This window comes from Mastigoproctus giganteus, chromosome 2 (genome assembly GCF_048544385.1).
Source record: "Mastigoproctus giganteus isolate SK-2022 chromosome 2, ASM4854438v1, whole genome shotgun sequence".
Lineage (NCBI taxonomy): Eukaryota > Metazoa > Arthropoda > Arachnida > Uropygi > Thelyphonidae > Mastigoproctus > Mastigoproctus giganteus.
In genome coordinates, this window is record NC_143576.1 from 84,708,738 (window position 1) to 84,724,730 (window position 15,993).

Consider the following 15,993-nt stretch of genomic DNA (forward strand, 5'->3'; position numbering starts at 1 on the left):
TGAATAAATAAATAAGTAATGTTGACAATTAAACACGTTGCAGATTATGATGATCATACATCTAAAAGGAAAACACCATTGCTTCAATTTGATCCAGATCATTATGTCAAACCATTCCTCTGTAATCATCGCTCTGCTATAGAGCAAAGCAGAAGATCGACAACATATATTAATAAAGAAATAAATTCTATATGGCAATTTTTAGAATAAATTTTTCTTGAATATTTGTGTAATAATTTTTTTCATGTAATCTATGATTTTTGTGCACCTTTTCTAGAATAGTTTGTTTTTTATGTGATATACACCACTGTATATACCTCAATCAGATCATCTCGCAGGTGCCTAGTCTCCAGATGCTGCAATTTGCAGAACTTAAGCCTTTCTTGGAGAGGTATTAATAGCAAAATTATGATGTGGCCACCCAAATCGCCTTACTTAAACCCAATAGAGCTTTTATGCGATCATCTAGAATGTGAAATCTGTCCATCTTCGCAAAATTTATGGGGCACTTTGGAGATCACTTGGAATAATATTGGTTAAGACATTGTTATAGAATTAATTGCCAAAATGCCATGTCTGTGATAAAATCTCACAGATATGGTAAAAGAGGCAGTGATCAAAATGTCCTCTTGAGAGGACATTTTGATGAAAATCATTGTAGTTGCTAACATTAATCATTTAAATATTTTTTGCTGTAAATTTTTCAGTGCTTAATAAAAAAAAATCTTAAAATACTTTGTACTGTTTTGTTTTTTTATATTAAACCTTACGTTGTTGTGTCTAATTTTAAAAAAATTAACGAAAACTCTTTTCATATGCTGTGATTCCAAACCTTTAGGTGGGAGTGTACCTTCTTTTCTGATTGCACAATTACTCCCAGGTCTATTTTATTCTCCACTACACTGAGTGTGTGGTACCATGTGGCTGTTACCTTAATCTTGGATTACCGCTCCCCATATGAAGTGCGTATTTATCAATATTAAACTTCAATTGCCACTTCTCAGCCTGTCCGCCTGTTTTGTCTAGATTTTGTTGCATTAACATACCATGATTGCATGTGCTGTAGGCTTCTGAATAACCTGATATGCATTAAGCACTGATTATAGTGATCACATTGCAATTTGAATTTTGATTCTAATAAATGGCGATTCTAATAAGTGAAAATCTATGAATATTATCCATAGGTTATAAAAATAAAGATATAAAGCACAAATTTACACTTTATTACCAAAATTTTATTACCAATTAAATGATACGTGAAAATCAAAAGACTATTACCCACAAGTTAGCAAATTAAAAATAAATTTATACTTACGGGTATGTACATAGCTTAATTAATATAGTGTATATATTAATTAAACATAACACTTTGTAATATGTTTATAATTTAAAATAATCACTTATTTTAGATAGCTTTAAATTATCATGACAAAGAATATTTATAGATTTTTCAATATTGTATAACAATCTATATTCACCATTACTTACACCAGTTTCTTCGAATGGTCTCCTCAGGACGGTTATAGCTTCACAAGTTTCCCAATTTTGTAACTGGAATTTGTTCGAGTTCATCTTCATTTTCCTCCTCCTTGGTGAAATTATCAGTAACAGACTGGGCAATTTCTTTATCTGTTAAAGCTGTAGTAACTTGAAGATCATCATCTATGTCCACCCAGTCATTAAACACCTGTTCATCCATGTCTTCAGGCTTTTCACTGTGATCGGTATTGTGAAAAATACATTATGGGAATCCTATAGTCTCGAAACTTTATTAGACAGGTTGGACAGACAAGTTGTATAGCCGAGACCCACTAATATTCATAAAATCGGGCAAATGCTAACTTATTGTGAATTTTTCTTTTTCTTGTAGAGGATCTCTGTCCTAATTTTGAATTTAAAATCAGTGGTGTGAATTTAGCAAAATAAAAATAGTGATAACAATGTATAGGCTATTAAGAATTATTATAGGCATATTAAATGTTCAGAAATATATTTTAAGTCAGAAATTCTCATACCTGAGATTTTTTCAGTTACAACTGCATCCGGGTAAGATGTAATTTGATGCTTTCACCCTAAATCCATGCATGGTGAAATAATTATAATTATAAAGGGAGATGAATTCCCGAAGCTTGATGGGGCTTTTCGTTTATACCATCTTCTCTCTCTCTCTCTCTCTCTCTCTCTCTCTCTCTCTCTCTCTCTCTCTCTCTCACACACACACACACACACAGGGTAACTTGTGAATTTTTTTTTTTTGGCTGGTGCAGCATAAGCCTCAGGTTTCCTTGCACCATATAGCTAATAATAATAATAATGATACACCCAAAATTGAAAATATTCAAAAATGTTATTAAGTAATAACATTTTTGAATATTTTCAAAAATGTTATTACAATAACAAAACACAATAACATTTACTGAACAAAACCTAACATTCAATGAGATGATTGAGACTGGATATTGTCAAAGCGTTCAAAATTTGGTTGAAAAATTTTATGCCAATTCTCAATAAAGATGCTCATCTATTATTCTATTTCTTTTTAAATATTTATTTGATTTCATGTGTGAAAAAACTTGCTCGCAAACATACGTTGAACCAAAGAAAGTAACCATTTTCATGGCATTTTATTTTATTAGTGGAAAATCTTCAGTTGGGAGAGCCTTGTAGAAATTAAGTAATTTATTATCACAGTCAATATGCAAGTAATCCTCGTATAACATGGTAGTTAGGCTCCTATAAAATCTCGTGCAGTGCAAAACGGTGTTACACGGGACTAAGAACAAGTACAAAAAGGGGAGTTACGTTAACTCCCCCTTTTTGTACTTGTTCTTACAAGTACAAAAAGCTAACAAAAATACACCACTTCGTTAACAATGTTAACAAAACTAACAAAAATACACCACTTCGTTAACAATGTTAACAAAACTAACAAAAATACACCATTCTAGATTTCGTGTATCTTCTGCTCTCTTTAAAAAATCATTAATCTGAGTTGCTTTTGCTTGAGAGATCTTTGTAAATTTCATCGTATGGAACTAAGCATTTTTGAAGGCCCCCTTTTGAACTTTGTGCTCCTTTCAGTTGAAGAATCTGCATTAAAAAAATAAGATTCTAATTGCATGGCTAACTTTATGCCTTCCCGTATACTTTTTAGTGTAAAATTTGGAATTTCAGATTTTTATTTGCGCTATCATCCTCCGAATTGATTTGATTTGTTGCCAATACCATTTCCACCAAATTTGCTTTGCCAGCCTCTTTTTCTACCAGTAATTCTTGAACATCTTCAGTATTCATACCTTTTTTTTTTTTTTTTTTAAGGAGCGTCAACGACTAAGATTTAAATCATCCAAATGTTAAAAGGGGGAGTTACGTTCCAAAAGCTAACAAAAATACACCACTTCAACTTGCAAACAAAAATACACCATTCTAGATTTCGTGTACCTTCTGCTCTCTTTAAAAAATCATTAATCTGAGCAACCATGTTGCTCTGTGTATATTGTCTATAAATTGTGTGTTCTGGAGTCGATTTTCTATTTTGCTGGTTGAAAACCCCGAATTTCCGGGAGGAAAAAACCATGCTAACCTCGCATGAGACCAACTAACTCAGCCACATTGTAAAAAAGACCTATAAAAATTCCTCCCATCATCGACGGGATTCGAACTTAGGTCTTTTCCACCCAGTGTGGGAAGGACGGGGATTCTACCAACTGTGCTACCCATGAGGGCTTCAGTAGTCATATCAAACAAAACCTTCCCCTCCTACTGACTTAGCAAGTTGTACTCTCGCACTGATTCCATTTTCTGCCAGTTCAATCATATTTCTTGAACGAACTGACTCTGGCCATGCATTTTTCCAACACGCATTTAATGTACATTGATGGTTTTACTTCTTTGAGCGATAAAGCTATGATTCCAATACAGTCCACAATTGAAAAATGTTTTCATGCCTCCATAACTTCAATTTTCCATGAATTCAATTTGGAATAAATTTTTTCCAAAATCCATTGTAACAATTTTCTGATGTAATGAGTTTCAAAGGTGGACATAATGCCTTGATCTAATGGCTGAATTAAAGTTGTAATAGATGGTAGGAACATTACTTTAACATTTGGATGATTTAAATCTTTTGGATAGCCTGGCATGTTATCCAGTAGTAATAAAACTTTGAAATCTAGATTTTTCCACAAGTTCAATAGCACAGAACCTAACACGGGAATTCCCCCCCCCCCTTTTTTTGCATAACAATTAGCAAGCCAAAAGCAGGGATTTATAAAAAAGAATAGAAATGTTTAAAATGTTTAAAAATTACATCCAACATAAAAGCAGAGTTTTCCCCACACAAAAGCTCAAAAATACCATGTTATGCGAGGTTTACCGCAATTATCTAACCGTGTTATATAAGTACCATGTTGTGCGAGGATTGTCACACTTTATTAATCGCATTAGAGCAAAACCGTGTTGTAGAAGTACCGTGTTTATACGTGGGGTTGCCTGTACTTATTTTTGAACCATGTTTTGACTTGAAGATCAATAATTTCAAGTTGCAAGCTGGGATTGTATTTTTCAGCCATAGAAATAAATGGGTTTTCAAACAAGCTTAAGTCTTTTTCATGGGAACCCAATATCAGCAAATCGACTTTCAGACTCTTCAAAAAGTAAATGTAATAATGAGAGGCAACGATTCTTTGGAAATGTGTTTCTCCTTCAGCTCAGTACAACATTCAAAGTGAACTAAATTGTCTTGCTCAATTTGGGATTGAAATAATAACAACTGATTCTGAAATGATTTGATGTCACCAAACAAATCAGACTAATTTTCCTTTCCCTTGTAGTTTTAAATTAAGAGCATTTAAATGACTAGAAATGTCTGTATGAATTGCAAGATCAAACAGCCACTCCATATTTGATGGTTGTTTTATTGGTTTCCTTTTTCTGTTATAAAAATATCAATTTCACGACGTAGTTTAAATAACCGATGTAATACTTTGCCATGACTAAAAGTCATCTCACTGCAATAAGTAAAATTTTATCGTATTCAGCTTCAAATTTCTGAAAGAAACTGTTGAAATATTCGGTGATTAAGGCCATGTGATCTTATAAAATTTACAGTTGAAATAACTGCATTCATAACTTTCCTATAAAGAGCTTCTTGATACACAGTACAGTGAATTCCAATTGGAGGTTCAGCTCCGATATCTATCATTTTCTTGGTTATTCTACCCATAAGCCCAGTGTTTTTACCAATCATTTTTGCACCACCAGTTGTGACTCCTACCAGATTTTTAATATTTAATCCTAACTTTTCAATAGATTGGCGAACATTTTCAAAACGATTTTCACCTGCAGTTGTTCCATGCATACTCTGTAGATCAACTAAATCTTCAGCTGGTACGAAATTATCATTAATTCCACATATGAAGATAAGGAGTTAGGCTATCATTTACATCAGTACTGTCATCCAGTGCCACCCTAAAATATTTTAAAAAGTTGTTCGAACAAATTCTTTCCAATATCTTCTACTCTTCGCATAATTTTTTGTTGAAACAAACTAATATCTTGTATCATTGTTCATTTCTCTGCACAAATTTCTTCCACAACTTTTAACAAACAACGTTTAACAAATTCACCATCCCTGAATGGTTTACTTTCAAAAGTGATCAAATGTGCAACTTGATAACTGGCACCTACAGCAGATAAATTTCTTGACTGATATGTTTTCAGTGTGTTTTGTTGTTTTCTTAATTTGTTTTGTAACTGTGAGCACTTTTCTTTTTGCAACACTCCCTTATGTTGACCATAAGATTTATGCTTGGAATCATAGTGTCGTTTTAAATTATATTCTTTTAAAACTCACAGAGTCTCCTTACACACCAAACGCACTGCTTTTTCATGGTAATCAATGAAGAAGAATCTTCGGTCCACCTGTGATCAAAAATATGACACTCCAAATTGATTTTTCTCTTTCAAAACATTTTTAAGGATGATTTTTTTAATTCAATATAAATTAATAATAATTCAATACAATGAACAAATTATATCAAAAGAATTTCACAAAAGAATTTCACAATATGAAAAGATTGATATGTACATAACTGTATTTAGCATACATATGACTGCACTGAACCACATGCACACATTTGAAACAGTCAAGCTCAACACTTGCATGCCTGTACACACAGTAGTGCGACTCTCTATGAAATTCTGTTTTAGTTCACTTTCCATGCAGGCTGTATAAAAATTATTCACAGGCCATAGGTTGGACACCACTGCTCTACAAGAAAAAAAAATCACAATAAGTTAGCAATTTGTCTGCCTTCACAAATATTAGCGGGTTTTAACTACATAAGTTGTCTGTCCAGTGTGTGATTAGTATCATGACTTAGTTGACCATCATGAATAATTAATCCACATTTTTTTGAAACAGTTGCTAATGCAATTTTCAGAAACTTTATTCCAGGCGCTCATTGTCATATGAAGTGCATCTAGAACAGTTATAAGCTTTGCAATATTGGATGATGTTCCCAAACTATCACCTGTAGACTGGATAATTCTTTGTCTGATATCTGATCTATAAAAGGTCTTAAAGGTTTATATTATTCCATTGAGAGGTTGAATCAGTGATGTGGTGTTTGAAGGTAGAAAAACTAATTCAATGATTTTGAAAGTCAACTTTGAATGAGCTGGGCAGTTGTACAAAACCAATACAATTTTTTTTGTTTTTCTTATCCAATTGCAAATCTCATTTACGAAGATAATCTTCAAATAAAGAAACTGTCATCCAAGCATTGCCATTTTTGGCATATTCAACAGGCAACTGTTTTACTCCTTTAAAACATCTAGGCAATTTACTCTTTCGTATAAGTAACAGTTTCAACTTGATTGTTTCCATCATGTTGCATGTTAAAAGAACAGTAATCCTGTGTTTGATCTTCTTTCCTGCAGACGAAGAGGAATTTTTAAAAATCGTGCAATGATCTGGGTTAGCCCTATCATACAACCCTGTTTCATATGTATTAAAAATGTATTCAGAATTATAAGTGCTTAACATAGTTTGCCAAGATAGTTTGTTCAACCCAAGCACGGTACTAAGTACTATAGGTTCTAATACCTCTCGTGTTTGGGGTTCACATAAAAAAAAAAAAAGAGGTTTTCAACCAGTTGTCAGCTGCAGAACCATCGGAATCCTGTTTTTCTCCGTGAAGTTTTTTGTAAACAATACAATGCCTCTCCTTCCATCTTGTCAGCCATCCATCCGTCGTCTTAAACTCTTTATGTAGTTTTTCAGCAAAATCATTAGCTTTTTGAAGAAGATTGCTATGATTGATTGGTGCATTAAATGAACTGGCCTGATTGAACCAAAAGAACAGAGTTTCATCTACTGCTTGGCATTTCCCTTCACGCTTCCTTTTTCTGGTTTCACTAATCACATTAATTTAATGTGCGACATGATTTTAATAATTTTGATAAAGATGACTGAGGCACTTCTAATTTTACTGCTGCTTCCCTTTGAGAAATATTGCTTAAGTTTAATTTGTCATATGTTTCTATAATTTGTAGCTTAGCATTGTTATTTGTACAAAGTAAAACTAAAGTTATCTCAAAAAAAAAATGCAATTTTGTAGTTAACATTGTTTGACACCATACCCTCAAAATTTGATTTCTATAAAGTGGCTGATTCTAATAACCAGTAATGACTATAACCAGCACTTACTGTATATGCATCCCATGCATTCCTTCTCCGCTATGAGTCTCATCTGTACATCTTATATCCATTTAGGTCTGAGTCTTGAACATTAGCAAGGTTCAACCTTGAACATTTGTCAAGGTTGAACTTCGCCTGAAGTTCAACCTTGACAAATGCAAAGTACTGCATATGGGTAGAAGTAACCCCAGAGAAACGTACCAACTGTGTGGTACTACACTTAAGGTGGTAGAAAATGAAAAAGACCTGGGAGTAATTGTGCAGTCAGATATGAAGTTTTCTGAGCAATGCAGACAGGCTGCTAGGGCAGGTCATGGGGTTTTGTCAATGATATATAGGAATTTTGCTAGCAGGGAAAAGGAGGTGATTGTCCCTCTGTATAAGGCAATGGTCAGGCCACGCTTTGAGTACTGCGTACAGGTCTGGAGGCCTCATTTTAGGAAGGATGTAGATTTGCTTGAGCGTGTACAGAGAAGAGCAACACGATTGGTGAGAGGAATGAAGGGATACTCTTACCAAGAGAGGCTTAAGTTCTGCAAATTGCAGTGGCTGGAGACTAGGCACCTGCGCGGTGATCTGATTGAGGTCTATAAGGCCTTGAATGGGTTGAGCACGCTGAATTCTGATGGGATCCTTCCACTTGTTCAGATTATGAACCTACGGGGACATAAGTTCAAATTAAGAAAGGACAGATGTAGAATAGATGTGCGGAAATTTGCCTTTAGCCAACGGGTGGTTAATTGCTGGAACAAACTTCCATCTGTCGTTGTGGAAGTTGATAGGTTAAATAAATTTAAGGAGGAACTGGACAGGCATTTGGAGGGAATGGTGTGATTTTTTTTTTTTTGGCTGATGCTGCATAAGCTCCTACACTTGCTTTCTTGCATCATGTGCCACTACTACTACTACTACTACTATTATCTCTTAATTGCTATAAAAAAGCCTCGTAACTTCTACAATTACATCTTTGAATTCTAACATTCATAATTTGCTCTTGGTAATTTCATCAGTGGGCACCAATGCGTTGAATTTAAAAACTATCTGACAAATAGTTACATCTACACAATGATCAGTGTTGATAATTATATAAAGAGTATTGCTTTCTGTCTTTGTCTCTCTAACATGCTGATATAGAAAACAGCCATCCAATAAATACAAAAACTTCTAATCAAACAAGTTAGTTCATAGTAAATTACCGAAGTAGGTGAAATGGCATCATTTTTTTATATCTCATATTGTGAATGCCTTCACAATAAATTGCCCTGATATGCTATCTTGAATAATTGGATACCACCTAATGTGGTATCCGCCGAGAATAAGTAACATTAGTGTTCTCCACTCATATGCAATATCAGGACAACTCATAAAGTAATTCACAATATAAGATATAACAAAAAAAAAAGGTGCTATGCACAAAACTTGTTTGATTAGTGAATTTTCTGTTAATCTGAGGCTTCCAGCTTTAAAACGTTTTTAGTCTATCAAAAAACTTCTTGCTACTGTGTGATTGACCAACCCACAAATTCCAGTCAATATCAGGAAAGTTAAAATCCCCTATTATAAGACATTCTGATTTACCGTCCCATCTATAACAATCTATACATTTTCTTCCACTGCTCTCCTCAGGACAGCTTCTTCTAGTTAAGTATGGTGTTGTACAGTTACCTGTTATACTCGTCACAGTCATTAGGGAGTGCCTCCATAGCCAGGGCCGACAAGGCTAGCCGGGTGGGTAAAGTGCCTGGCTGGCAACCAAAGGTCGCGGGTTCGAATCCTGCCTCAGGCTTGGATCAAAGTACTGCAAAAACCTTGGGAGGTGCATTATGGCCACAGAAGCCGATGCGCCAACAACTACCAAAAAAAAAATCCATAGCCAGGTGGGCAGGAGCAGCAGTGCGTAGCACACACTTCTTGATTAGACCGTGGTTCGAGCCCGTGACCACCAAATACGGAGGATGCGGAAAGGTCAGAGAATGACCACCGCATATCCCTGGAGCAATGTGGCCTTAGTTGCTAATGCTCCTAAAAACCAAATAACAAACAGTCATTAGGCCTGTAAAAAACTCCTATATCACACCACACTTACTGACTATATTGCACTGTCCACCAAATCCATCAAATTTATTTGCTGTCTCCTAGTATTAGTGTACATACAAGTATACGTGCACCTTTCTTTACTCTTAGTAACTCTAATGCAGCTGGCATATCCTTTTTCCATGAGGAATCCCAACACCTCATTTTCCAGGCTGCTATGTTCCAATAGGTGTGCAAGGATCAGTTACTGCTCTGCCTGCAGCTGCTGTTATTCTATTAGTCATTGTATCCCCCCAGCTAGCACTTTTCCAACCCACCTAACACTGTCTTGATAGTATCAGCAAATATTCTTGCACTTTCTCTTTAAATGTATCTCATCCCTGTAGAAACAGTCTCTCCTGTTGAGCACAGACCACACTGAGAAAAATTCTATCCCATGAGCCTAGCACAGTCTTTCCAGGACCAAATTCATTGACAAGGCTCTCATCATGTACCTTCCCCATCACATCTGGGCAGGATTGCAGACACTATCAATTTAAATCCTAACTCGCAACTTTTTTTCAACATTGCTGTGTACTTGTTAGTTAAATTCTCAGATCTCCTACTTTTAATATCATTAATGCCAACATGTACAACAATATAAATTTTGTGACTTTAAAAGATGATAGCTGCTTTACAACTTCATTAACTTTAGTCCCTGGCAGACATATCCTGGACATACCATAATAATTCAATTCTTAGCACTAGTGCTAAGTTACTAATGCTTATGTATTACCTGTCTTTCTCACACATGATCATCTTATGCATTTCTTTTTTGCTGAGAGCCAATTATCCCCCATGTATGAGAACTGGAAACCCTTTTTGAGAATTTGTCAAAAAGGTTTTGTGCAAATTACTAATGCACTAAGTTACTAATGCTTAGCACTAGTGCTGAGCATTAGCAACACCCCCTTGTATAGGAATGGACTGATTTGTGATGCTGGCAAAGGCTGAGTCAGGTAGGTCTGATATAGGATTGCAATTCACTCACACATTACAATCAGTTTTTGAGTATCTGCAGGGAAGAATGGGTTGGCATCTCTCCGACTTCAAAAATTGAATGATTGTGGTGATATGTTATATATCCCGTTCTGTGGCATCACAAGTTTACCATGACCGGCTCACAGCAGTCGAACAGACAGCCAAAAATGTGTGATAGACATGTGGTCAATGCCCATGCTCACCATGGTGGTAGTAGTGGCATGTGATGCAAGAAAGCAAGTGTATGAGCTTATGCAGCATCAGGCATTACTGGACACATTGTGCAAATCATGGATAGCACTACCACAGGACATACTGCAACACTTTGTGGGGTTCATGCCAAGACATGTATGGCTGTATTACAGACAAAAGGTGGCTTCACAACGTAAGTGTTGCTAATGCAAAGTCAACTCATTGTATATTATTTTACTTCATAGTTTACTTGTGTACTTGTAAAGATTTAGTTTACTTACTTGTTAATGTACAATATAACACCTATATATATCATTAAAGTATTTTAGTGAATTATGTAATATACATATTATTTAATAATATTTTATTTCTATATGACAAAAACATTATAATCTTTATTTGCTGTTTCTTCTACTTGTACACCCTTCTAAACATCATGCTTTTCTAGGGTGACACTTTAGTTAGTAGTAGTAATAATAATAATAATACATTTAAAAATATTTTAATATATTTTATATTCTGTTTTTATAGTTGTTCTGTGACTATCATGGGCATTCAAGAAGAAATAATGTTTTTCTGTATGGGTGTAGTCCTTCTATGTCGTGGTGGCCTGGTGATGAAAATAAGCATGATGATCATACTTATGAGGTATGTAAAGATTACATTGCGCAATTTAATTATAGTAATCTCACACAATTTAATTATAGTAATCCCGTACAATTTAATTATAGTAATCTCCCAAATTATGAATATATGATTTACAAACTTAATTCTATAAATGTTTACTCAACTTCATCGATTCCACAAGGCATTTTTTGAATAATGAATATGTATCACATATATCTGTATCATCTGTATGTATCATATATGTGATATATATCAGTAGACATATAGCACTGTACTTTTTAGACATGTTTTGTATAAGTGTAACATAGAAACAGTGTACGTCAATGGCCAGACTGAGGCTACTGGAGCATTCCAAACATCTCCTCTCTAGAGTTTTACATCCGAGCAATTGAACTGCTTCTATTGCTTTGACAAAAACAATTGCCACTACTTTATACTTTTAAACTAAAATCCCTGATAAATCAAATTCACCATCACCACACTTGACCATCCTTTTTGAACCACAGTGGGAAAATCTCAATAACAACTGTAATTCAGAGACACTAATACCCTTCAGTATATGTGTCCCACAGCTGCTCAAAGATTTGAACATTATAGTAGTAAATATTTTCCACTTATCAAAATAAACACTTCCACCACGGCATGCTTGACTACCCACACAACATACTCATTAAAAAATTGGGGTAAGGCCAGCACTCCATTTTCTGATACATGCTACTCTAAGTTGCCCATACATCTTGAATATTCTGTAAAGTATTCAGTAAAGACAAGCATACATGCTTGTCTTTACTGATGGCTCGAAATATGAATCATCTGTAGGAACTACTGCAGCCTTCCCAGGTAGCACTATATCTGAAAAGATTCCCATCAAGCTCTCCATCAAGCACTAGTCTTGGAATATCTTAAAGCTAATAATATGGTATATATTATGCTATATACCCTTGATAATACACCATTGATAATTGCCTGTAAGGAAGTGCACTCCAAAAGTCCACTCCTGTCCTTTGTTCAGCAGAAGTTTATTTGCTTTATGAATCCAAATTTGTATCTATTTCTTCTAAATACCAAGCCACATTGGAATTGGGGTTAATTACCTGGAGGATGTTGATCCAGATCAGCACAACAGTCCCCTGTACAGACAGACAGGTAATATATAACAGGTTATACTCTCAATGGCAACAGTCATGGCTTGGTCGCAAACAATTTATAGCAGATTAAGCCCGTAGTCAAAACACGTTGTCCTCTCTATAATTCCTCTGCAGTCTGGTTTACACAGAAATTGTAGAAAGAAAGTTGTTCTTGCTTACCTCAACATGTGAGTAGTGAGCTAGATGATTATTTTAATAACTGAGAGCATATATTAAAGGAGCATATATCCAGTTATATTAAAGGAGGCAGCAAAGGAAGTAAGCAAACCCTTAGCCATAATTATGAGAGCTTCCTTGGACTCAGGGGAAGTACCCATGGACTGGAGATGTGCAAATGTGACCCCAATTCACAGAGGAGGATCAAGGGTGACACAAGTAATTACAGACCTGTTAGTTTAACTTTTGTTCCAGAGAAATTAATGGAGACACTGGTTAAGAAAGCACTGCAGGATCATCTAGACGAGACTTCAGTTATAGCTCGGACACAGCATGGTTTTTTAAAGGGGAAGTCTTGTCTGACCAATTTGATTGGATACTATGATGTGGTCACAAAGGAACTGGATGCAAAGAATAATTTTGATATCATATATTTGGATCTTAGAAAGGCTTTTGATACTGTTGCACATAGAAGACTGCCGCACAACTGAAGGAATGTGGGATTGGAGGCAAATTGCTGCTATGGATAAAGAGATGGTTGAGTGGGAGAAGACAGAGAGTAGTAATCAATGGACACTGCTCTTTGTGGACTAATGTTATTAGTGGAGTCCCTCAGGGTTCAGTGTTGGGCCCATTGTTTTCTGTATTTATTAATGATATTGATGATGGTATATCAGGCTAAATGTCCAAGTTTGCAGACTATGAAGGTTGGCAGGGTTGTTATTGACACTAATGACAGTACACTGCTGCAACAGGATCTAGAAAAGTTGAGCAGATGGGCTGAGAGGTGGCAACTGAAGTTTAACATTGACAAAATGTAAAGTCCTGCATATGGGAAGCAATAACCCCAGAGTAACGTATCAACTGTGTGGTGCTACCTGACAGTGGTAGAGAATGAAAAGGACTTGGGGTAATTTTGCAGGAAGATATGAAGTTTTCTGAGCAGTGCATACGGTCTGCAAGAGTAGCCCATGGTGTCCTGTCAATGATATACAGAAATTTGTCTAGCAGGGATAAGGAGGTGATTATCCCCTTGTATAAGGCAATGGTCAGGCCACACCTTGAGTACTGTATACAGGTCTGGGACCTCGTTTTAAGAATGGATGTGGAGCTGCTGGAACGAATACAGAGAAGGGCAACAAGATTAGTGAATGGAACACAGGGTTGCTCTTACGAAGAAAGGCTTAAGTTTTGCAAATTACAGTGTCTGGAGACTAGGCCACTGCGAGATGATCTGATTGAGGTGTATAAAGCCTTGAACGGTTTGAGCATGCTCAATGCTGAGGGGATTCTTCCTCTTGCTCAGAATAATTGCCTGAGAGGACATAAATTCAAATTGAGGAAAGACAGTTGCAGGATAGATGTGCAGAAATTTGCCTTTAGCCAGTGAGTGGTTGATTGCTGGAACAAACTTCCATCTGTCATTGTAGAAGTTGATAGCTTAAATGGATTCAAGGGAGAACTAGACAAAAATTTGGAGCAAGTGAATGGGTGAAACAAGAAGGGTTTTTTTTTTTTGGCTGATGCTATATAAGCTTGCTTTCTTGCATCATGTGCCTTTACTAATGCTAATGCCCACAGTCATCTTATGCATTCCTTTTTTGCTGAGAGCCAATTATCCCCCATGTGTGAGAATTGGAAACCCTTTTGATAATTTTTTCAAAAAGGTTTTTTGCAAATTCTTGTGCAAATGTTCTATTTTTATAGATGAACCCCCCACTCGTTTTTTTAGCGCTTTTAATCATCTGACTGAGTGAGCCTTATACACTCAATTATATTTTATATGATAATCACCTGTATCGGTTGTTTTCAGTTTTCTATAAACGTTTTATAAATGTTTTCTATAAACGTGTTTAGATTTCAAAAAAAAAAAAAAAAAAAATGAATCTGTGGTCTCCATCCTGTCACAGCAGGATAGAGGCTGCTCAACAAGTCATGTTGAGAAAAATGGACCATAATCTACCACACTGGTCCAATGCGGATTGACAAATCAGCCATATTTAGCAGTCAGGAAATAGAACCCTTGTCTACTCAAAGAGCATGTGCTATTGTCCTCCTGCTCCTGACCACTCAACTACAGAGGCCTTTTGATTAGATTTATTTAATTAAAATACTTTTAATACTTCTTTTTATTTATATTCCTTTTATACCATTTTACAGATTTTTATCCTTACATTCCATAAATATATTTTGACATAGTTGACCTATCATCATAGGTTACTGGAATCATTTTTGTGTTTATCCTTTTTTTATGACTTGTTTTGGTGCATTATAGACTTTGTTGCTGATGCACCAATAAAACCCAAACCAACCAACAAATAAGTAACGTGGCTATTGTCTTTGCCATCTGTACATCCATGATGGACAGATGGCAAAGACAAATTTGACAGATGGAGACCACAGATTCATTTGCCCATCTTATAACTGAGGTGCTACAACTTAGCTTTATTTATTTATTTTATTTTTTAAGGAAATTTAAACTTCTGCTTTCTGTTATCTCAGATGTTCACTTCTGATGATGATTTCTTTCATTATACTAAAACTTATGTTCAAGAAATCAAACCCTAACTTGAATTATTTTAAGGAAAAGTAATTCTCCTGTATTTTTAATTCAAGCAAGAAAAAAAATTGTTTCAGAAATTGAAGCATTTTTTTTTTTTTTCTGCTTTATCATGAAATAGTTTTCATCTTTCAGATATTACGGTAATGATTACACAGTTGTTAAATGCTGAACTTACACAGAAAAAAAAGAATGAATTAAAAAAAGAGAGACACCTGCTATTGATTACTAAAGGATTTATCTTTGTATATTAAAATTTTAATTTTCAGTGCTGACAATGTAATTATAGTTTTTAAATTGGATAATTAGTTCAACAATTACATTAAATGTTTTATACAACCATATAAAGCATACTAATCAGTTGCAGAAATTATAGTTATGATTAGTATGCATTTCTGTATTAAATATTATAATATAGAATATTTCAGTACTTTAATTAATTTTATTAAATACACTATGATTGAATACGTTATGATGTTTTTGTAATTTTGTCTAGTGGTAAATATAATTTTTACTAGAAATAATAAACATGTCATGACTCAGTATCACATAAC

General features: G+C 35.0%; 1 protein-coding gene across 1 annotated transcript in view; it reads left to right on the forward strand.

Annotated features, from left to right (window-relative positions):
* LOC150089381 (cytosolic carboxypeptidase 1-like) overlaps window positions 1-15,993 on the forward strand; it is a 669,910-nt gene that overhangs the window by 612,781 nt on the left and 41,136 nt on the right. The window contains exon 22 of the mRNA XM_090389963.1: window positions 11,480-11,596. Coding sequence (XP_090246089.1) covers window positions 11,480-11,596 — 117 coding nt within the window. The remainder of the gene's footprint in view (window positions 1-11,479; window positions 11,597-15,993) is intronic.